The sequence below is a fragment of the Artemia franciscana genome, chromosome 1, assembly GCF_032884065.1.
Source record: "Artemia franciscana chromosome 1, ASM3288406v1, whole genome shotgun sequence".
Taxonomy (NCBI): Eukaryota; Metazoa; Arthropoda; class Branchiopoda; order Anostraca; family Artemiidae; genus Artemia; species Artemia franciscana.
The window spans coordinates 61,084,745-61,108,491 of record NC_088863.1 but is presented as its reverse complement, the minus strand read 5'-3'; the positions used below and the strand labels follow the sequence as shown (position 1 = coordinate 61,108,491).

Here is a 23,747-nt window from a genome sequence, read left to right as displayed (position 1 = left end):
ATGTTGTCTAAACTGGAATGCATTATAATCGGAGACTGCAACTGTAATCTAGTCGACGACTCGTCTCTTCGGTTCCAGCTGATCCTAAGTGCACGTGAAAGTCGGTATCTTGTGCTCCTAAAAGACAAAGATTTCATGTTTGTTCATGCTAGTGGTTCAGTCTTAAATATAGACCATGTCGCATGCACACACCAAGTGTGTGGCACAGTGATTGTGCTAATGGGAAGTCACTCCGCTGACCACATCCCAGTTGAAGCATGTGTTAATGTGTTTATCCCAACGGCCAAAAGTACTTCAAAGTGACATGAAATAAAAGATTGGTCAAAGGCCGACTTCCCACTTTATCGGACAGTGCTTAACACGACGCTTGAGAAGATCAGCGTGCCATTTAGTCTACTACAAGCCAACGTGCAAAGGAATATCCAGAAAACTAAAATACAGGCTAACGCCTTCTGTGGTGAAACCACCCACGCACTACTAGCCGCAGAAAAGGCTGCTATTCCCGTCAGGAAAATTCGTAAAGATACTGAAATCCCCGGGTTCTCAAAGAATCAAGAGCTAGTGAAAGCATGCCAATATGCAAAGTTCTGGTTCTCGGTGTGGAGGAAAGTGGTATTCCTAAATCAGGTGTGTTGAATTGTCTCCGTGTACACACAAAACGTAAATTTGAGAAAACACTTAAGTAGCATCGCACGAATGTGAAAAAGGACTATACAGAGAAAATAATTAATGATCCAAGTCGTTTTATTGATATACCGATAGAAAGATCACCAAAAAACGCCAAAGTCCATGCCTAGTGATCCCAATGACTGGCGAACCTCTGCCTCAAATCCCAGTATAGCTAGACCATATACCGCACAACTTGAATCTGTGCTATCAAATCCAATTTTTCCGGACTGGACCGTATCTGTTTCGAATGTAACTGCAAATGCCTTGTGAATGGCACTTGTCTTTTGTATGAAATGTTAACATTATTGTACCAGATCATATTCGTAGTTGGTTTTGTAACCGATGTTTTCTGTAAAGGTCTTCTTAAGCTCATCCTGAAAAAAGGGAAGCCAGCTAACATATGCGCCTCGTATCGCCCAATTAGTGTTGTCAGTTTTACGCAAGCTTCTAAAAATGCTTATATTGTCAAATGTTAGACAGTGTTGCCAAATGCCAAAACACCAGTTTGGTTTTACGTTAGGGCTCGGTTGCGCTGATGCTCTGTTTACCCTTGCTGCTATTCTGTCTGATTCTGAGGCAACGGGTGATCCACTAGTTATTGGCTCTTTTGATGTGAGCCGGGCTTTTGACTCGTCGTTGCACGTACGGATCCTTCTTGAAGCATATAAACAAGGGCTAAATTCGTGTATTTAGTTCGACCTCAAATCTGGTCGAGTCCGCTATTCTACCGGCTCGTAAAGGAATCAGGCAAGGTTCGGTTGTGTCTCCAAGTTTGTACAACAACAGTGTTCTGCCGGTGCAAGTCTGAATAGCTACTTCCTGTGTTTCAAAAGGGATTGATGTTTCGTTGATGACGTATGCTGACGACTTGCTTAATTTGAACAAGTCCGCTGATCGACTATTGAAGAATTTTGATGTGTTGAATAGGGAATACAATAACGTAGGTGTGCTGTTTAATGTGTCAAAATCTGCCGTCTTGTTTTTCAATGTGGAGCACTGCGAAGAAGAAATCCCTTTGGGCGATTCAGTTGTGAAACCATCTGAGAGTATTACTTACCTTGGCTTACCAATCGGTCGAAGCCTCCTCTCCACCGGGACGCTGCTTGTGCGCCACGTTGAAGTGAAAATCCGGATTGCGTACGGGTCAATTATTTGTAACTGACATCGTTTCTGCCATAAATATCTTGAGTCGCTGTATAATGCCATTACCATTTCAAATGTATTGTATATAGCACCCTTTTGGAAATACCTGTCGTCCGCTCAGTATGCAAAAGTAAGAGTTCTGTTTTTTCGATTCGTGAAGTTTCTTCTGCGAATTCCACCATGGATGAGTAACTCCTATATTATGCGTAATTATGGTGTGTCCACCCTTACAGTCTGTGTTAACCGTTTCGCCAAGAATTTCTGAAAAACGCTAAGAGAAGAGTGAACCCATTACTAGCTATGGAACCCATGACTTCCACCATGGACGAGTAACTCCTATATTTTGCGTAATTATGGTGTATCCAGCCCTACTGTCTGTGTTAACCGTGTCGCCAAGAATTTTCTGAAAAACGCTAAGAGAAGAGCAAACCCATGGCTAGCCATCTTGTGCCAGTAGTTTTGCTAATGTACATAATGTTTAAATACGTTTGGTGATGCTCCCTAGTGTGACTTTTCTTTTCTTTTTCCTTTTTTGTACTCCGTTGTAATTCCATTTGAATTTTTGGGCAATGAAATTACTTACTTGCTGGAAATTTAATGTTTTGTTTCTCGAAAGGTTATTTGGTCAATAGCAAAACGTTAATCAATGCTACCACAAAAAAAAACTAGTTGCAGATTAAGTGGCGTGAGGTAGACATATTGGTGAAGATATATCTTCTGTCCTCCTCAGCTCAGATTGTCTGCTTCAGTCTCAACTCAAGAACTCTCTCAAATTTAAAATCATTTTATTGTGTCGTTCCCGTTCTATCTGTTGGCAAGGGTAGGGGTATTATATCCTAGGTTTTCTATATTTGTTTTGTTTTGTTTTTTTGTTATAATATTCAAGAATTCGCATACATGAATGTATGAATCGTGGGTTGAAGAGGCTAGATGCTAAGATTAGTCATCTGACTTCTGGTGTTAAAAAAAGTTAAAAGATTGAGCAGGTTGTTATACGGAAAATTTTGATAACCCGACTAGGATGTGTCGGATGAAAACATAATTAACTTATTGCTGTCATTCTTTTGCAAAAAAAAAGGAAATAAATGAAAGTTCTGGGACTTGTGGACACATCTAGATATTTTATCTTTGACAGAATGAATGGAAATTAAGGAATAAAAAGAAAATTCTTTTTCAAGGAGTTTTGTGGTGCCTGAGTGTTCTCTGCTTCTTGTACGCTGACATACTAACTGTGCCACCTTACGTCAACCCCCTGATGCTGATTGTCATAATGATAGCTTTCCTATTCAACCCGTCTCGGACTTTTTTGCATGGCGCACGCTTTTGGTTACTTCGGGTAATGGTAAGTATTTCAAGATTGATGGTAAATTGCTCTTCCCTTTTAACTTAACAGCATAGACAAGCATGGCGAGACTATGACCTTTCTAATCTGTATAATACATTTCTTTGTTCATAGGAATGAATGCACCTCAACTCCCTTCCCCCGTGAAATTTCTGCCTGAATCGTAGAGTATAAATCGCAAAATGCATATACAAAATTTTTGATGTGTTTTCTTTTTATTGTAACCCTCCCCTCCCCTCTCGCGAACAAAATTCTAGATATGCCCTTGATTCAAATTGTATTTACTTTTAAGCAAGAGTGATTAGTAGAACATGATGACTTTTCTTTTAGCAAATCTATCAATGTTGTTGCTTTTTGTCTGTGTTTCCCAGGCTCTGCTGTGCTTTTGGTTAATTGGGGACGTTTTCCATAATTTGTCTGTTGAGTTGTTTGTATTTCTAGTGTCAATTAAATTTTTCAATATGAAGATCTTAAAAATACGCTCACATAATTTTTTAGTATGATCTTAGTTTCAAGGTCTAGCCAAGTTTCGAACAGAAAAAAGTGGCTATGTTAGGCAAACTTGCTCACAAATGTTCTGTGTGTCATCCAAATTTCACGATCCTGATATGCTTTTTAATGTAATAATCGTAAATAGAGCTTTTTTGTATTTTTCATTGCCTATTGTATTTTGCTTTAGTTTTCCATTGAAAAATATTAATTTTTTTTTTTGACATAGTCTTATAGTCTTAATTGGTAAAGAAAATAATATTTTTAATCTTTTCTGTTTTGGCAAACATGTTCACAGATGTTTTGTGTGTCACAAATTTGACGATCATAATTTGCTGTTTAATTAGATAATCGTTATAGGGGTGTCAAATGGGGACCCCCTTCCCCACCCCTACTAAATTTGGAAGATATTTTTTTTGTATTTTTCATCGAATAATGTATTTTGATTTAGTTTTTTTTTTTTAGTTGCAAAAGAATTAAAATTAATTTATATTAGTTTTTTATTGACATAGTCTTCTTTTTAATTGGTATAGAAAATAATATTTCAAATCTTTTCTCTTTTTCCGCTGTAAGAATTCATATTTTGCCTCACTATTTATATTTTGGACACCATTTTTAGTAATTTTCAATAATTTATACTCTTTTGAAACTCTGAAATTTTTTGGAACTTCTCTGGGAATATTTTGGCTAAATACTCTCAGCGGTTCTTGGGAAGCTTTTCATATATTCTTCTGGTAACCTGAATGCACACAGTATTTTTATTTAGCTCAATATCTCTTTAAGTATTCCCTGAAAGTTCTGCCTTAATACCCTTAGCCTATTGTCGCCGTAGTAATAGCATGAATAGGCACCTTGTACTTACTTGTACTTGTGGAGAGAATCAGGCGTTTCCACCTCGCCTGGTATCGACGATCTTGGAGACCTTCTTGAACCATGTTGTTCGATCTTCTGCCAGCCGCTCTGCAAAAGCGTGCCACTGAGTTGACCATCTGTGACCGAACTTCCTAAAACCCCCGATAGGTTCAAGGTCTGACTTGGCCAGGTTCCACCAGTTCTTCCTCTGTCCTCCTTGGGGTCTCTTCCAGGAGCTAATTGGCTCAACTAGAAGTATTTGGCGAGACAGGTACTCTGGCGGTTTCCGTAATACATGGCCCAACCATTTCAAACGCCGTTCTTTAATAGTGAGCGCAACATCTCTCTGAATATTGCACATTCGACGTATATCCGCGTTTGAGATACAGTCACGTAACTGGACTCTGAGAATTTTTCGCAGACAAGTATGCTCAAACACCTTCAGTGTATTCTCATGCTGCAGTTTTACCGACCGTGTTTCGCATCCGTAAAGGAGAACGCTGCGGACTAGTGCCATGTAGATTCGAACTTTCGTTCGGACACTCCGTGGCGATTCCATAAGGGTTTCCGAAGGGAGGCAAGACTGTCTGTGCTTTCTATATTCTCTGTTGGATATCAGTGTTGGAAGATCCGTTAGTACAAAGCTGGGAGCCTAGATATGTGAAACGGTTGACTTTTTCAAATATTGATCAAACACTTAAAAAGAAAAAAGAGACGTGGTTGTAATTTGATAAGACGGTTGTGCAAATATTCGCTATGTTAAAGCGACTGAGGATAGTGCTGTGGTATCGGTACCATGTCAAGATGCATTGAAGTTCAGTTGTGATCTAAAGGTTAATTTTCCTGAAAGCACAATAACTTTCAAGCCTCGGCGATTTTTTGGAACTATCAGGAGTGTTGACATTGATTTTGATGTTAGTGCCTACGCATCGGACTTTCCGGGTATAATCGAGTTTAATCGGTTAGGAAAATCGCAAACTGTAAGAGTTATTTTTCAAACAGAAGAAATACCTGCATTTTTTTACATCACACATGGCATCAAATTCGGTTATGAGTTTTTCCGAGTGGAACGTGATCGTATTCAGCCTAGGCATTGTATTAAATGTCAAAGTTTTAACCATGGTCAAAATCAATGTAAATCTGAATGTTTCAAATGTGCCTGATGTTGCGTTAATGACATTTCGACTAAAGACCGACCATGTCAAGCGCCATTTAAATGCTCCAGTAGTGGCACGAATGATCATCCAGTTTACAGCTTTAGGTGTCAGATTTTAAAGCAATTTTGTAAATGAATGTATTACTTCGTGTAATGTCCTTTAATTCAAATGGTGTGCTAGGGAAATTACCTGTACTTCATAATTTTTCGAATTAAAAATCATCGTAATAATGTCTTCAAGAATTGATCTTCTTCCTAAGCATTTCTTTGGGGGTTTTAACGTAATACCCCAAAGTCAGTCCTGAGATATGCCCTTTTGACAATATGCTTTCTCATGGTTTGTTTTGATTTAGTTCAACTTGTTCCTCAATATTCTCTCAAATTATCACCTTCATACCCTTTGCCGTAGTAGTACTAGCCTTATAGCAGTAGTAACAGTGATTGCAGTAGTAGTATTCATGTATTTTCTTTTGGTCAATTGAACATGAGCATGAGCTGCTTCCGAAGTTTCTACAACAACTCCTTTTATGCGAAGTGACTTGTTGAAAAAAATAAAACTTAGCATTTTGCCCATATTCCTCTTTACTTAGCCAGTGCAATAGCGCAACCTATGGCGTTCGTACAATTACTTTCTTTCTTTCTGCAAATTCCTAAAATCTTATTAATTTAAAGCAAACGCTTGTTATTTTTATTTAATTGTATTCAAGATCAGTACATAGTTATTTATATATTTTTACCAAGTTGAATTTCAAATCTAATGAACTAATTTCTTCTGGTGTAGGAAGTGTAAATTTTGCCACGTACACTGCCTCTAAATATGTCTGAAGTGACAGCACTAAGGTATTTTTAAATGGCCTTATGGAAACAAAGTGGTATATGGAAATAACCGGTTCATCTTTTTTAAGAGTAGTAGGATTTACTTAATAGTTTCTGATAATATGATGTCAAGCGGTGGCGCACTCGTATGTAAAACTATCCCTTCTTTCAATTAATTATATCAGCATTTTTTATTAATCTCGGCCTCTCTTCTGGTTTGGAATTTTCAGCCTATTTTTAGAAAGTTTTTTTTTTTACTATAATACTTCCAGGCCGAAATACATATTCCAGTAAATAATTGTTTTGAAATTTCAACTTGGATTAATCTTGCTGCAAGATTTCTTTTGTGAACTAGCTACAATAACTACAACATGAGTAATATCATTAGTTCCTCATTCAACGGTCCTTCCAGTTATAATAATCACAATCACGACGATTAGAGTGTCACGGAAGAGACTACCCCTACTTTTGGTTGTTCAGCTATACTTCTAAGTAATTCCTGAACGATCACTGGAACGATCGGTTGGGGTGGGGGGTGACTCCAAGTCCCTGCTTTAGACACTTCAGTTACAGGATGTACGCGTTGACCTGTTCATCAGTATGGAACAATTAATGGCCAGTTTGAAGAATTCCAGCTTTGCAAAATAAGTATTTATGAAAATATTTTTAGATTTCAAGTTTTGAAAACGTTCTTTACTTTAATACGAAAAATATCTTTTGTATTTAATTGTATTCTAAATTGGTCGTATTGTAAATCAAGTGAGCCACTCTCTTATGGTACTGGAAGTACATAAATTTTCCAAATGACCGTGAATAGTCAATCGGTTACATTTTATGATGTAAAGAAAACTTAATTTAGATGTGTTTATTTAAACTGAGAAGAAGTAAAATAAAATTAATGTCGGTATTCATGAAGAAGCTGGTTAAGATAAAACATTGGAGGAATGAATTTGAGAATTAAGAATTTAGGAGATTGTATTTATACCTTTTTTTATTCCACCATATTTTGTGTAAACATCAATGAGGTCTTATTTTTCAGGGTAGAATGTGTATTGCACCATTTGCATTCGTAAATTTTGCGGATTTTTGGATAGCAGACCAACTGAACAGTTTAACCAGAGCATTGGCAGATCTTCATTATCTCTTTTGCTTTTATGGGACCTTAAATGGAAACTGGTATTATCAAGAAGGTAATTCGAGCTAGGTAATTTGGCTCCAGCAGGGGTAAAAACACAAGAATCTTGATCCCGCACAGATCCTGATATTCAGTACATTAAACATGTTTTAAACTAAGATGAACTCAATTTCAATAGCAACTATGATATTGTCGTGCTTTGTCCAGACTATTTTTCAGCCAATAGATAAGTGTGATAAAAGAATAATTATTTGTTTTTGTGAAATAGCAGGTAATTTTTCGCTGTTAGAATTTCAGTCGGTTCCAGAAACTTAGAATATCTTTCGTTTTTTTTACTAAGTTATAGCTTAGAAGTAACTCGTTCTGAGAAGGAATTAAATTGTAAAAAAAAAACTAGTTTTCTTATGAATGAAAGCAAAAGGAAACATTGGATCTTATAATGAACAGGAATTATCCTTCATAAAATCCCCCCCAACTCTTTGCTTTAAGTTTTTCCAGTGTTTTACTAAAACTTTTTACTTATAAATCGTCAATCAAACTTTTAAGTTTGATGGTTTAAAGCAAATGTTCATCTGTGAACCCTTCCACTCTTCGGGCATTGTTAAAAATATTTTTTATTGCATTCCTGTTTCTCTTGTGAGACAGCACTTGTTTCTCTGTTTCTCTTGTGCGACAGCACAGAGACAGCAAGTGCTGTGCGACAGCACTTGTTTCTCTTGTGCACATTCCTGTTTCTCTTGTGAGACAGCACTTGTTCTTTGAATAATGAGGAATGAAATTACATTGTAGCGTAGAGTCATAGAGTTGACTTGATTTCATCACATTGTCCTCTAGAAAGACGAAGGTACCTGATCTTTTTAGCATATTCCAGTAATGGTCTGACAAAGCCCAGATATGCACGGTTGTACAATTTCATGTGGTTGACGAATTTATTCAGTTGTTTAAGTTGGGAGTATGATATTATATTTAAAACATTGATATACTAGAGGACGAAAAAGTCTTGCATGATTCGCTAATATTTCAGTTGGAGCAGTGCTCGAGAAAGGGGAGTGGGTTTGGGGCATATTTACGGTAAGCGAATTTGATTTACAAGTATTCATTTTTTCATGTTTGGGCCGTTAGCTCCATCATCTGAAAAATAGGCAACGAGGTCAAGAAGGTGCTTTTAATATTTCCCTAACATATTTGTTGGGTTAGATGTTAGATGTTTATGGGTTAGATTTTAGGGAGGAGTTTAGCTAATATAGTTCTGTATTTTACCTTTTCTGATCTTTGATGGGAATGATTTTACTAAAAGAAGGGTGAGTCCAAATCTGTTGGAATGCAATTGAATTCAGATTCTACCAAGTCAAAACTTTGGAACTAAGCCAGGACAAGGCTTAAAGAATTAATTACTTTTCCACGCTGTTTAAGATGACATTTATCATGTAAACAATGTGATGAGTGATAGAAGCGTTGCTCGTATTACCAAATAGTCTGACGTTGATGCGAAGAAGGATTGACTAATTATACTAAAATGTTTTGCACTGTTTTGAAGAAAAAATCTTTGAAGTTGGTGTAAATTTGAGCTATATGATTATTAGTGAAATTTAAATACTTTTTTCTTCAGGGTGTGTTCTATATAACCATGCATTTAACAATATGTTTTCTGCCGAATATTGTAATTGGTTGAAAAGATATCCCACAGGTTCTCCGTTACGCCTCCTTATACTGGTAGAGCTAGATACTTTGGTTGACTAAGTTTTCTACTATTTTATTTGTTTCTCAAGATAATGACATTTGTATCAATCTTGAAAGTGCATGTACAAGATTCAGGCACGTACGCGGGAACTTCAGGGGTGGGGGTAGTTAATAATAAAAAGTTAATTTTATTTGACACTTTGACCAAGAACTGCCAAGGAATTTGGAACAATTTCGAATCTATATGAGGTTCAGACCATGTAATAGTAGTAGTAGTAGTAGACCAATTTTATTGAAAATAATCATTTTTATATAATAGCACAACAAAAGCGGAGCTTGTGAGGATGTGCTAAAATAAAAAAAAATAAAAAAAATGAAAAAGAGTTAAATCAGATTTAAACTGGTCAAAATTACCATTATCCTTAATATCCTTACTAAGTTTGTTCCAAAGCTTGGAAGCTCTATAAACAAGAGACAAAGAAGACCTACTAGAAGCAAGTCTAGGAACCTCAATATTTCCTCACATCCGAGTATTGTGTTGGTGAACATCTGACCTCTCACAAAATATACGTGAACAACAATCAGGAAGGCCCTCATTATGACACTTATATACGAAAATCAAAGTATAAAAATCACGCAATCCGGTTGCAGGCACTATATTTATTTCACTGTAGACCAACCTCATGGACTCCCGGTTCCCCACACCACAAAAAACTCGTATAGCATTATTCTGGATCACACGGATTGGACGAATTAATGAGGGGAAAGTACAAAGCCATATCGAGGAACAATACAAAATGTAAGGGCGAATGAGGGGAAAAAATATAACAACCGCAAAATATTTGGGGGGGGGGAAATATGTTTTAGTTTGCACATCATACCTAGGTTACGCGATAGTATTTTAGAAATCGACTTCACATGTTCCTTAAATGATAGGGTTTCATCAACATTAATTCCGAGGTACTTGGTGAAGCGTGTACTTTTAATAATTCATCGCTCTCATATCAATTCAGTGATCCAAGGATAAAAATCTGGAGATCTAGAAATAATAACAAAGTTTGACTGACCTATATTCAAGTCAAGTTAATTAATTTTTAGCCATATGTATATCTTGGTCATTGCTGCATTCAATGTTGACATAAGCAGTTGTTCCGTAGGGGCAACACTCATCAGTGTTGTGTCATCCGCAAATAAGGGCGCAGTGACCTGTGTTTCTCTAGGACCATTATCAACAAAATCAGTAATTCTGGGTAGGGCACTAACAAAATCAGGCAGATCATTGATAAAAATGAGAATAAGAGTAGGACCCAATGCGAAACCTTGGGGAACCCATCAATTAACAGAAGTTTTACTAGATAAAATTCCATTAAATGAACATACTGCTGTCTATTTTGAAGATAATTACGAAGCGAACTTAACGTTGCACCCCTTAGTCCGTAAAATTCACATTTTCTTAATGTGAATTGTGGGTGAAATGTGGACGGCATGAACGTCTCCTCCTTATGCGTGCAAGGTGAGTGCTTATTTTAATCTTCAAAAAGTGCTATTTATCCTTTCCTTTACTATAAAGCAAAATGAATAAATAAATAATAGAAGTGGAAATTCTTATTTTTATCTCAAGAACTCAAAATATTCTCTTTGGCCGAATATTTTTTAGTTAATCTTCAGAGTGTGTTCTTTGAAATCTATACTGTGTAAATTTTACGCCATGTAGACACTCTTTCTCCAATTTAGTGTTCAAAATAAATTATCACTCATTCTTATTGGCCTTTTTAACGTTGCTTTAAATGGTTTAATCTGAAATTTTTTTATTTCTTTTCTCTAAATGTCAGTTTTCTGAACCTAGAGCTTTTTCGAACGTACTGACGAATATTTCATTTATTTCTATATTATCGACATAAATAGGGTACCCATACTAGAACTGTTCCCGAAACTTTACTGATAAAAAAGAGACAAATAGGACCAGCAGATAGCGGAAAAAAGATGCAGTTAATTTATGATCAGTTTATGGCTCCCGTTTGTTTGAAAGAACTGGGAATAATAAAGCAATTTTTGGTTCTGGCCAAACTGGTGCAAAAAAATGAAAATATTTAGTGTTCGGTGGTAAAAAGATCTATAAAATTGTTGGTAATAATTTCTTTTTTGGGAAGAAGGGGGGGGGTGTATCCTTGCGACTGTGCATAGTTCTGGGTCGTTGTAAATATTTTGAGTTCCAACCTAGACCTATGTCAAATTAAATCACATATTATTCGCATATTTAGTTGTTTTTTGTTGTTGTTTTTTCGAGAAAAAATATATAATGTTTCATGTCAAAGGGATTGTGGAAACGGGCTGGTATGATTTTTTTTTATGGACTATCTTAACGACCAAGTATAGTCAAGTGTAATGAAATTGGGTTTGAAATTTCAATAAGTAATTGATGATTTTTACTTTAACCTTTTCCATTTCTTTAAACGCTTCATCTAAGGTGAGAGCAACTGATAATGGTAGAGAAAAGAGGAATGAAAAAATCTAGCTGAGGATGATCCGTCCAAATTACTGTGTTTTGGTAATAGTCAGGTTTTCATTATATGCATGTTTCATAAAATTATCAAAAGGATACATCCAAATTAGAGGCATTGGAATTTTTTTTTTATCGTGGTGGGTGTCCCTCTACCCTTCATGAATTGAAAGTGCTTCGCGAAATGGTACCATTGTATAAAAAAATAACTTGAGAAATGCAAAAAAGAAGTCTGGGAGTGAGCCTTGTGTTTAAGGAAGAGGGAAATGTCAAAGTAAAACTAGCAAAGACTTTTTCGACAATCAAATCAAAGTACAATTTTGCGACAAAGTGCGTGCGCACAATGGTAAAAAATTTAAGAAGCATAATCTCAAAAATATACAAGGGTAGAGAAGTTTATTCCGGAAATTGACCATTCTAATTAGTATCTACTTTCAGTATAGACGTCACAATGAGGAAAGATTTGACGGGGTATTCCTCTATATTTTTTTCATAAAAGATTTTTTTTTTTTCAGAAAACAGTAAGTGTTTGCAAGAATTGTGGTGGACCCGTCTATTAGTTCTCTGTCTTCCTGCCTGGTTTAGACTTGCTCAGTGCCTCCGTCGTTACAAAGATTCTAAGGAGGCGTTTCCTCATTTAGCCAACGGATTGAAGTATGCAACTTCCTTTGGGGTTGTGATTTCGTCAACGTTGTATGGGCTGTATCCAAATGGATACTACTACAAAGAGGTTGATTGTAAGTTTGTATTATTTCTTCCTTATTTTATTAATAAATGAAATATCCTCTAGACAAACTTAAAGATTGAATGTACGAGGAGACTGTTGTTGCTTTTAGGGCTAGTTATTAGATGGAGGGATCAAAATGTAAAGAGGGATATTTCTGGGCCATTGTTTAAATTTTACTGGGTAAGAGGTCCATTTGATGAATCTCGCTGGGGGTGGGGATAGGGCAACTGGGGTACTCGTGTGTTTGTATATACACGAAGGAAACATTACAAAAATATTTTATAAACATTAAAGTACTATTTTTGTATTTTTGCCTTCTTTTTGCAAAAACTTCCATAGAAAAATATTGAAAGCTAGTATTATGTTACTATTACGTTCATCTAAATAATCAACTTTTTATAAGTCCTTTTAAATATTTCTAAGATTTCTTTGAATTTTTTTGCCTCATATAGGGGGGTGAATATAAGAAAAACGTATATTGAGTAAACATTGTGATGACAAGGGCAATTAGATCATGAAATTTGTATTAGTGATGTCTCTTCCCAACAAAGCCTATATTGAATAAAATTTGTGATGACAGGGGGAATTAGACGCTGAAATTTATATTAGTGACTTGCGAAAAAAAAATTCAGAAATACTTCTAGAGCTCCTTGAATGTCAGTTGCTCTGGTGCAAAGCTGAGGGAAATAATGGTGGCTTTTCTCAATATTCTGGAAAAAATTTTGTAAAGAATTTAGCCATTGTTTGCTTAGGACCAAAACTTTTCTTATTATTCGAAAAAAGAATAGAATAGTTTTATTTATACAAGCAATCATAGTTTAGAATAAAAATTCCAACTAAATGGCGCTAGTACTTACAAAGACAACAAGAAAAAAAACGAAACTATTAAACTGTGACATGCAAAAAGGAACAACGAAATGGTGAAACCGTTTGTTCTTGGAGTAGGCAATTGTAGTCTCACTTTGCTAGCTGACCTTATGTTTATTTTATTCCACATAACTTGTGGTAGCACCTCTCTGTTTTTCACTGCTAAGAAGACATTGGCCAAATTTGCACATCAAACTCAAGCGACGTTCGTAAAGAGACGGTAGCTATAGGACAGATAATGCCTATTCATAACTTACATATGCGTCTGAAAAAAATAACTTTAATGGCTCTTTTAAGTTGATCGCTTAAGTAACTTGTGTTGTTGATTTGAGGGCCCCAAACAGAGCAAGCATACTCAAGAATTGGTCGGATGTATTTAAGCTAAGCCGTCTTAAGTTCGGACACAGAAAAACTGGAACGACGTAGTAAGATAAGGGTACGCATCGCACCATTTGCCTTTATACTGATTATATCAACATGAGTATTAAACGAACAGTCAACGCTAAGTGTGGCACCAAGAGTTACTTCCGAAGATACGCTAGGATACGGTGGAGGAAGACTGACAAAGTCTCTCTTAGGGGGATTAAAGCAAAGGATTTTCCTTCGTTGAAGGCTGTTGATAGTACATCTGTCAATAGAGTTGCTCATTATTGCATCACTGAATTGGGGAACTGCCTTGAAGTTTTCAGTGAGATATTTCATTAGAACTGACAAGTCGTCTACGTACTTAAACTTGTCCCAAAAGTCAGAAAGGACAAAGTTTATAATTGCTGAAAATAAAAGCGCTGCAAGTTTCGTGCGTTGTGGAGCACTACACGTGAGTGCAGCCCATTTGGAGTTGGTGTGTTCAGGGAAAAGGCTGTAGACACTGGAAACGGTCTTGCAAAAAAATCAATCACTAAAAGAAGAAAATGCTTGTGTGCACCCATTACGCGTAAATTTGTCACAGCTCTGGAATGGCGAATAAGGTCAAAGGCTTTTCAGTAATCCACTAGAAGATCAACAATCACACTTCCTCGGTCAAGCCACTCGACAGTAAGATGATACATTATCACTAAGTAAACAGTTGTACTGCTTCCTTTCAAGCATCCGTTCTGAAATGGGTCAAGAGAAGGAGAAACCTGTAACATCAGCTTGCGGTGTATGAAAGGTTTCTGCCACCTTAGACAGGTTCGGTATTGAGGTAGGTCGGATTTGATCGCAAGATTTGGGATTCTTCACTTTGGGTATGATGCGAACGTATTCTCTCTTCTAAGTAACAGGAAACACCTAAACTTGGAAACACTGGTTAATAATGGAGGAGAGCGGCTTGGCAAGAAAAATAGAAAATTCGTGTAACAACTTTAAAGGAAGCTCGCCAGGGTAGGAAGCACACTTCCTGTTAAGTTTTTGAATTTCCTTGTAAACGGCAAACTCGAAAATTTCACCTCTATCATCAATCTCTGCTTCAGTAATGAGAGACTTGATTCCTGAACTGGTGATTGACGGAAAGCCGGTACAGATGCCAACAAAAAAGGAGTTCACTTCCGTAGCCGATAACAAGGCACCGTCCTCTTTCAATACCCTTAAGTCACTGGGTGTCGTTTTACTAGCAAGTCTTTTTTTCTAACGAATGTCATTTATGTGGATCTGTCGTAAGTAAGGGCATAATTTTGTCCTTCATATATTGTCTGTTCGCTCGCCTGTTCGATTTGACAATATGGTTCCGTAACTTGGCTGAAACAACTGAATCGTCATTGCTGTGAAGGTGGCAGCAAGTCTTAAAATAAATGAGGAAAATTTATAGGATAATTTCATTCCAGGAGTTCCTCAGAAGGTAGGCTATTCAAACAGTTAATTGACCTTAAATACCCTGGCAAATGAATTCTTTTTTCAACTTTTAAAGAACAATGCTTTAAAGGAACTGTTCGTTTAGTGTATATGTTTGTCAAAATAAAATATTGTTTTCCAAAAAAAAAAACTATCGTCTCGATTCTACAATGCAAGGAGAGCTTTCCTTATGAAATGAGACCAGGAACTTAATCTGTAATCATCTAAATACCTATTTAATTCATCTGGAACATATTTCGTAGAATTTTTGAAAATACCAGGCTAAAGTATTTTTTGTAGGGCTTAGTAACCCTTCCCCATAAAAACGTCACTTGGAAAACACACTTGTAGATGTTGTGCAAGCAAATTATGCTCTGTATTCATACCTTTATTGGATAAAAAGTCTATCACAGCATTTATTTTTGATGGACTCCATGTATATTTCAGTAGAAATTGCATTACCTCTAAGACTTGGAGTTTGTACAAATACTTTTTCTGTAATTCTCAGAATGTTTGCTTGATAACGTGTCAGCCCGGATCGCCAAAATATTAGAACGTGCTACCTTCCTTTAGTACGATCCCTTTTGTTATTTAATTAAATTTGAAAAGAACAAGTTTTCATAAGGCAGTCAGGGGAAATATTAAAACTTATTTAAATTATTATATTAATATTAAATTACTTGTATGTGTGGGGCTCTGCCCTGCTCAACCCGACGATTGTTACGCTACAAATATGTAGTGCTGTAAAAAAACGTCTTATTGCAATTCATTGGCCCGTGTGTTTCAATAATATTTCATGAAGAATGGGGACAAAAATTCGAACTATCTTAAAGAGCGAGGGGCTAAGGAGGGCATAGCACAGCTCATATACCGAATAATTTCTGTATGTTGTAAGTTATAAAGTTACTGCTTACTTTCAGAAGAAAAAACTGTTTTTTTATATATTTAGTTTCTGATTGTTTTTCAAATCATGTCCAGGTCTAACTAAGAAGCGATGTGGGCTACAGGCCCCATATATCTCACATTTATTGCTGGTAAATTGTATATATCGATAATTGTAAATTGATGGGGAGCGTCCTGCTTTTTCAGTGTTTCTGCTTAAAAATTAAATTTATAAATTGCAATAAAAATTTAATGTGTAGTCACAATTTTTGATCCACAATATTTTTGTTGAATGAGTTCTTATAAATGTTTTTACCACAAAACTTTGGGTGGATGAAAAGGAGTATTATTGTTCATATGGTTGAAAAGTCTGCCTCACTTTTGATCTTTTACAATGTTTAATCTATCGCGAACGACCTGCATAATAGGGTTCTCTAATGTTTGAAGCTTTAAATTGTTTTAAAAAGTAGAATTGTGGCAGAGTCAAACTTTAGCGTAAAGAGCGAGGGATTGCGGAGGGGACAACTCATTTCATATACGGAGTAATTTCTGTTCGTTTCAAGTTTTAATGTCGCTCCTTACTTTCAGCTAAAAAAATTGGTTTTTTTTTATTTAATTTCTGAACGTTTTTGAATTAATGCATGTTTGGTTTTGGCTCTCCGCACATAAATTATTAAAATGAAATTTGTATATTAATTTTTTCTTTGGCTAAATGGCTTTCTCTTAGTTTTGATCAGACAATTTTGAGAAATAAGGGGTGGAGAAGGAGGCCTAGTTGCCCTCCTATTTTTCGGTTACTTAAAAAGGCAACTAGAACTTTTAATTTTTAACGAACGTTTTTATTAGTAAAAAATATACGTAACAAAGAATTAAGAATTAACTTACGTAACAAACTTTCATAACCTTATATTTTTATTATGTATACGAGGGGGTTTGTACCCTCGTTAATACCTCGCTCTTTACACTAAATCGTAAGTTTTGTCCCAATTCTTTAAGAATGACCCCTGAATCAGAAAGGCCGTAGAATAAATAGTTGAAATTACTAAAAATACTTTAGCATAAAGAGCAAGGTATTTATCTCCTCCTAAATAGCTCGCTCTTTATGCTAAAGTATTTTTAGAACCCCTCATATGCGTAATAATCTCTGTTCGTTTTAAGTTTCAATGCTACTTCTTCCTTTCATTTGAAAAAACGTTTTCATGTTTATTTTTCATTGTTTTCTTATAGTAATGCTAGAGAATCCTGCGCCCTTGTCATTGAATTTTTCTTCCCCCCATGACAGATTCCCCCAAGGAAAGATCCTCCAACATAGACCCCTCTCCTCAGCCCCACCCCAAACAAAATAAAATCCCCCTGAAAACGTCTGTACACTTCCCAATAACCATTACTATATGTAAACAATGGTCAAAGTTTTTCCCTCCCCCAGGGATTGTGGGGGAGTAAGTCATCCCCAAAGACATAGTTATTATGATTTTCGACTATGCTGAACAAAATGGCTATCTCAAAATTTTGATCCGTTGACTTTGGGAAAAAAATGAGCGTGGGAGGGGGCTTAGATGCCCTCCAATTTTTTTGGTCACTTCAAAAGGGCACTAGAACTTTTCATTTACGTTAGAATGAGCCCTCTTGCGACATTATAGGACAACTTGGTCGATACGATGACCCCTGGGAAAAAAAAAAAAAAAAAAAAAAAAAAAAAAAAACAAACAAATAAACACGCACCCGTGATTTGTCTTCTGGCAAAAAATACAAAATTCCACATTTTTGTAGATAGGAGCTTGAAACTTCTACAGTATGGTTCTCTGATACGCTGAATCTGATGGTGTCATTTTCGTTAAGATCCTGCTACTTAGGGGGTATTTCCCCCTATTTTCCTAAATAAGGCAAATTTTCTCAGGCTCGTAACTTTTGATGGGTAAGATTAAACTTGATGAAACTTATATATTTAAAATCAGCATTAAAATGTGATTCTTTTGATGTAGCTATTGATATCAAAATTCAATTTTTTTGAGTTTTGGTTACTATTTAGCCGGGTCGCTCCTTACTACAGTTCGTTACCACGAACTGTTTGATTTAGATTAATATAGGATGAATTCTAGGGAAGGAGGGTGGGGGTATAAATTGATATATAAGCCCTCTTGGTTTCTGGTAATGTTTCTGTATGCATTTTTTGTGTTGCGAGAGCAACACTTTGGTTTAGTCCTTTTTTTTTCTAGCACCCCGATTTCAGCTTATTCCTAGGAAGGGGTAAGGGTCTAACCTCTGTGGTTTTTACGGAAAGTGTGAACCTTGGGCCGGATTGATGAATAAGACTTTGCATTTTGGAAAGCTTCGTAGAACTCTTGCCTGGGGCCAAAAATCTATTGTTTCTACCTATTTCTTTTCGTGATTTCAGCTGAGTTTATTTTTCGTTTTTTTGCACTTGGGATTGCGGTAGAGAAATGGCATCAGATTTGCCTCTTAAACTTTAAAAGTTCTCTCATTGCTAAAGAAATTGGAGTTTATCCTTTGGTCCTTTCAAAAGTGATGATGTTAGAAACTTGGCCTACGGCAAAAAAGTCAACTTTTGAACTATGATAGATAGATTTTTTTTTTCGACGGCATTTGTTAGCTCTTGATGAGCAGATCAAAGTATATTTCATCCATTTTTTGGTAGAAAAATTCCTTCATGAGATATATCAGTTTGAAAGTTTAAAGGGGTTGACAATTTCAGTAGTAAGGTACACATCGAAACCAAAAATAGACCGATACAGAAATGGTATCAGATGTGCCTCTTAAACCTTAAAAGTTCTCTCATTGCTAAAGAAATTAGAGTTTATTCTTTGCTCCTTTCTAAGTGATGACGTTAGAAACTTGGCCTTGGGCAAAAAAGTCAACTTTTGAACAGATAGATAGACAGATAGATTTTCTATTTGATGGCAGTCGATAGCTCTTAATGAGCTGATCAAAGTACATGTCGTCCATTTTTTGTAGAAAAATTCTTTCATGATATGTACCAGTTTGAAAGTTTAAAGGGGTTGACAACGTCAGTAGTAAAGTACACACTGAAACTAAAAATAGGCCGATACCAATTTTGAGACATATAGGGGGGTTTTAAGCAATTGTCGGCTGTTAGCTCATAATCTTCTTCGGCAATGAGGGGTTCGTGACTTTGCTAGTTGGTGTACCTATTATTTCTGGTGTATTTGATGATAAGGGACCAATTTGGTTCCAGTGGTAAGACATGTAAGGGACTTGTAAGTAATAGTCGGCTGTTAGGCTACAATAATCTTTAGCGATGAGGGGTTTACAACTTTTACCTGTTGCAATGAGGGGTTTGCAACTTTTGCGAGTTGGTGTACCTAGTATTTATTTTAAGATCCTTACAGATTAACAACTTCAGCGTTTAATCGAAGCGAGGAAACAAAACCAAATTATTGCTCTTGCAACACTCTCATTGGCGAAGCCGAACAAGGGTTGCCGCCACTCCTCACGTTGCCCGTGCAACGTAGATTTAGTTATTTTTGAGTGGGGGGGTGTAGTGTCCTTCTATTGTGACAATACATCTTTCTTATTTAGCAAAAAAATATCACATTTTTTGGCCGGAATAGAGACGGAAAAAAGATGGGGCATCATGAGTCTCGCCTTGAAATTTCTTGGGGGGGGAGATGTTGGCAAATTTTGCCAGGAGCTTTGTTTTCAGAAATGTTTAATGGTAATATTTTTCTTATTCCTGTTTATGTGTAACGCTTCTGTGTATTTAAACGTATTTATGTAATGTATTTAAATATCAGAGGACCCTACCGAGAGCTCGCAGTGGCTTCATCTAAGTAGGAGATCAAAGTCGTGTATAATTTCAATCCGTATGAAAAATAGTTGCTCTCTCCCTCAGGCCGAAATTCTTTAGCAAAAATTCTAGTAAGAACTTATTCAACAACTAGAATAACTAGCTTTGTAAAAGCTTTAAAACGCTTTAGGGCAATAACCGAGGCATTAGGAAGGGGGTGTCCTTTCGTCTTGTGCGGGATGATTTCTGTTCCTTTTAATTGTTAATGCCGCTTTTTTTTTAAGTTATCCTCTCCGATTTTGTTTTTAAAGTTCTTTTTTTATTCTTGTTTTTGAAGTTTTCGCTTGTCAAGTTTATAAATAAGAGATGTTCTGCTTTTCTTATTTCGATAACTGGTAAGACATAGTCTTTCAGTCTACTTCTGCTCCCTTACATAATTCGAAATTTGAAGTCCAATATACATCAAACAGTCCTTTGCAGTTTCAACTGAATCTCCCAAGCAATTCGTGGGAAATGGCGGACGTGTATAGCATCTTTTGATTTATTCAGCAACACGTGTCGTTTCCAGAGATTACCCTTAGCCAAAATTTGAAATCATGGCATAGCGGACGATCCTAAGGAGCTCCTAGCTAACAAGACGACCAAGACCAGACGTGACTGCCTTTTTTCCTAGTAAACAAACAGTAAAAAGTACTATCAAATGAAAGTAAAGAGCAACAATCGGAGTTTTTCCTCATAGGGTGTAGGGGCTGTCCCCTTCTCACCTTCTCCACCTAGTGGTTAAAAAACTTTAGAGGATGCTCATTTGAAGGGACTTCGAGTTCTGGTGCTTTTTTCAAAAATCAAAAGGGATTGGAGAGCAACCAGCCCAGTGCTAGAAACTTATATATAGTTTATATAGTTTTTTTTTATATAGTATAGGAACAACTGATCAACATTTCACGGTACCCATTTCGTTCAGAATAGTTGAAAATATCAATAAATATGTATCAAAAAACGACATAGCCACCAGGATCCCTGGGATAAAAGGCGTGAATTGTACGAACTGCCTATTCTCTATAGATGTATTTTATAGTGGAAAAAAGGGGGCATATCTGACCTTGGGAGTCCAGCGGTGGAAAATTTTCAGGGATTATTTTCTTGGTCAAAAATATCAACATTCTCTTTCGGGATGGAGGATAGTGTAGTGGTCGAAAGTGAGTCGCTAAAACTCTTTTTTCTCTGGGGCTAATGGCCAAGGGGACTAATTCAAATCATTCAAAGGATTGGTCTCTCATCTAAAAAGTGGACTTAAAAAAAGTCTGATTTTTTTACTGGGATAAAGCTTATATGACACCTTGTATCTAAGGGAGGCATCAACGGAGAAAAAAAAATATTAATTTCCTTCGAAATGTATCCCCAACAAAAGGGGGGCAGAAGAGTGAAAAACACTTTTTTCCCACCTACTTCAAATGAATCAGGCTATCTTAAAACTCGGGCTCTTTTGACAGGAAATCAAAATTTCTAGTGTTTTTTTTAATTTTGAAAACCACTCGAGGGCAACCAGCCTCCCTCTCGGCTCTTCTTCTGCTATCCGACCCTGCTGTAATACCCTTTGTATCGAGTCAAAATTTTGAGGTCTCTGTTTTGTTCAAAAACTTATAAATGTCTAATAAGTTTACTTTTGGTATTGATATCAGCCCACAATATTGATAATGTTAACCATTATCAATATTTTGCTGTGTAAACTCAACGTCCCAGAAACACGAAAAAAAAACTAAAATAATATGAAACCATAAAAATGAATATGAAAGGGATATTCTACACCATATATTCTGCTTGTATTTTGGAATAGTGGCTGAATAATCCAGAATTCTTTCTTTTCTTCCTTATTTTTATTTGTCATTGCTTTCTCTGTGACTGCTCAATTTTACATGTGGGAAGGGGACTTTTCTTGGGCTGGAGGGGATTTCCCTGGAGAAAATGTGCCTAGCGCCACTTTAATCAAATCCACTATTAACAGAAACAGTTTTGGACGTTCCTAATACATTTCCTCTTTTATTTGTCAAAATTTATAACTTTTTTCAGTGAACGGTTGCTACGAAAACTATTTAGTCTTTAGTGACACCAGATCGGTATTATAAGCAAAATATACTTTCATCTTCGCACATCAATGGCTGTCAGTAGTATTTTAGTAGAAACCTTGTGCGATTTCAGATAAAGACAAAACACTCAGACATGCCAAGACCCTCAAACATACTATGCCATTAAAAACATTTTGCATCTCGACTCATCTTAGGTCTATTCATATTCATAAACTGCGATTTCCCAAGATTTTCTTTTGATTCTTACGAAATTAGGAAATTTTTAGGACATTATCAATGTTGTCAATGTTACCACGCTGTCCATAAAAATTCAAACATTAAGCATAATTTTGATTCTTAGCGATAACTTTACTTTCAAAGTGAGGTTAAACGGTGCTGCCAAAAACTGCCTACCTTTAAATTTTGCAAATTTCTTCTTTGTCTTCCATCTTGGATTTAAACAGGTTTTGGCGGGCAACAGAATAAAAAGAAATCCATTTTTTTTTTTTTCTTAATGACAGCGAAGAGACACAAAAACTTCTAACGAATATACATTATTCTATATATGAGGCTTTACTCAAAAGATTTAAAAAAAGCAACAATTAGAGTTAATGAGTCGACTACTATCTGACAAATAGAGCACTATCTGAAGCTATAATCTTCTTATTAGCTGATTCAAAGTATACAAGATTAATGAACTTTGAATCAACCTTTTCATTCGATTCAATCTCCTTTCAGCTCTACCCCATTGAATTCTTTTCCTTATATTCCAACCCCCATTTAATTCAATATCATTCAAGTCATACCCCATTCGGTTTAACTCCCATTAAAATCAACTTCCATTCAGCCGACTCCCGTCTAATTGTGTTGTCGAGCAACACCTCTGCTTTGAAGTTATTTTTTTCTTCTTCTGCTTCTTCTCGTAATCGATGGTCTGTTGCTTCAAAGTGGTAAGAATCACAAAATAAAAATATTTCCTGAGAGAGTCGTTAAACAGGACAAACAAATTTCCATGAAGTTTGTAAAATTTCCAGAAAAATAGAATTAATATAAAACTCTAAAATAAAACTATTGGGGTTGGAAAAGTAAATTTTTTCATTACAATTTTATTTCGTATTCCTCAGAACATTAAGTTACTTCACTTGAGAATTGAAGGATAAAATCTGTATTGCTTCTAAATATATTGGAAATAATTCGGGAAAAGTCAATTTTGAATGTCAACTTCAGATTCTTTAATTTTTTGTTCCTGAAATTTTGGTTTGATGCCTTTTTTATTTTAATTGAGTAATAGTATGAAAATTAAGTAAGATGCCATGAACTTTCTTATATGCGAAATTGCTTCATTCAATTAGAATTAATTTCAAAATTGGAAGTTGAACTGAGGCATCGACTTTTTTTAATATCCCAAAGGTAACTTTTTTTCTAGCTGACAGATCTTGATCTCTTAAGAATTGGAACTGACATTTGTTTTCAAGAAATAAAATTTCTCTTTTGTCTATTCCTACTTTGAAGTTTTAAATTGGCGAGCTCTCTACATAGTTCTAAGTAAGATATTCTAGTTATGAAGTTTTGCTTCTTAGAAATCAAATATCATTGAATGCTGAAAGAAAAATTATTGCTTGGCCAACAATGGAAAAATTGTCATATTTATCATAAATCTTTTAGAAATACTACAGGAAATTGTGATTTCGAAACAGACGTTTGATTTTTTTGATTTTTTCTAAAAGTTACTCGGCTTTATTATTTTTTAGGACACTTAATGCCATGAAAATTGAGCAAGAAAGTATGAGCTGTACACTAGTATATATAAGTTTTTCATCACACATCGATTTCCTTGGCATTATAGAGGTA

The 23,747-nt window shown here is 35.8% G+C and overlaps 1 protein-coding gene across 3 annotated transcripts in view; it reads left to right on the top strand.

Annotated features, from left to right (window-relative positions):
* The window catches only part of LOC136032286 (solute carrier family 53 member 1-like), an 86,133-nt gene that overhangs the window by 54,870 nt on the left and 7,516 nt on the right, over nucleotides 1-23,747 (top strand). For all 3 annotated transcript variants that reach the window (XM_065712565.1, XM_065712558.1, XM_065712575.1), the window contains exons 7-9: nucleotides 2,991-3,154; nucleotides 7,507-7,657; nucleotides 12,298-12,519. In XM_065712565.1, coding sequence (XP_065568637.1) covers nucleotides 2,991-3,154; nucleotides 7,507-7,657; nucleotides 12,298-12,519 — 537 coding nt within the window. The remainder of the gene's footprint in view (nucleotides 1-2,990; nucleotides 3,155-7,506; nucleotides 7,658-12,297; nucleotides 12,520-23,747) is intronic.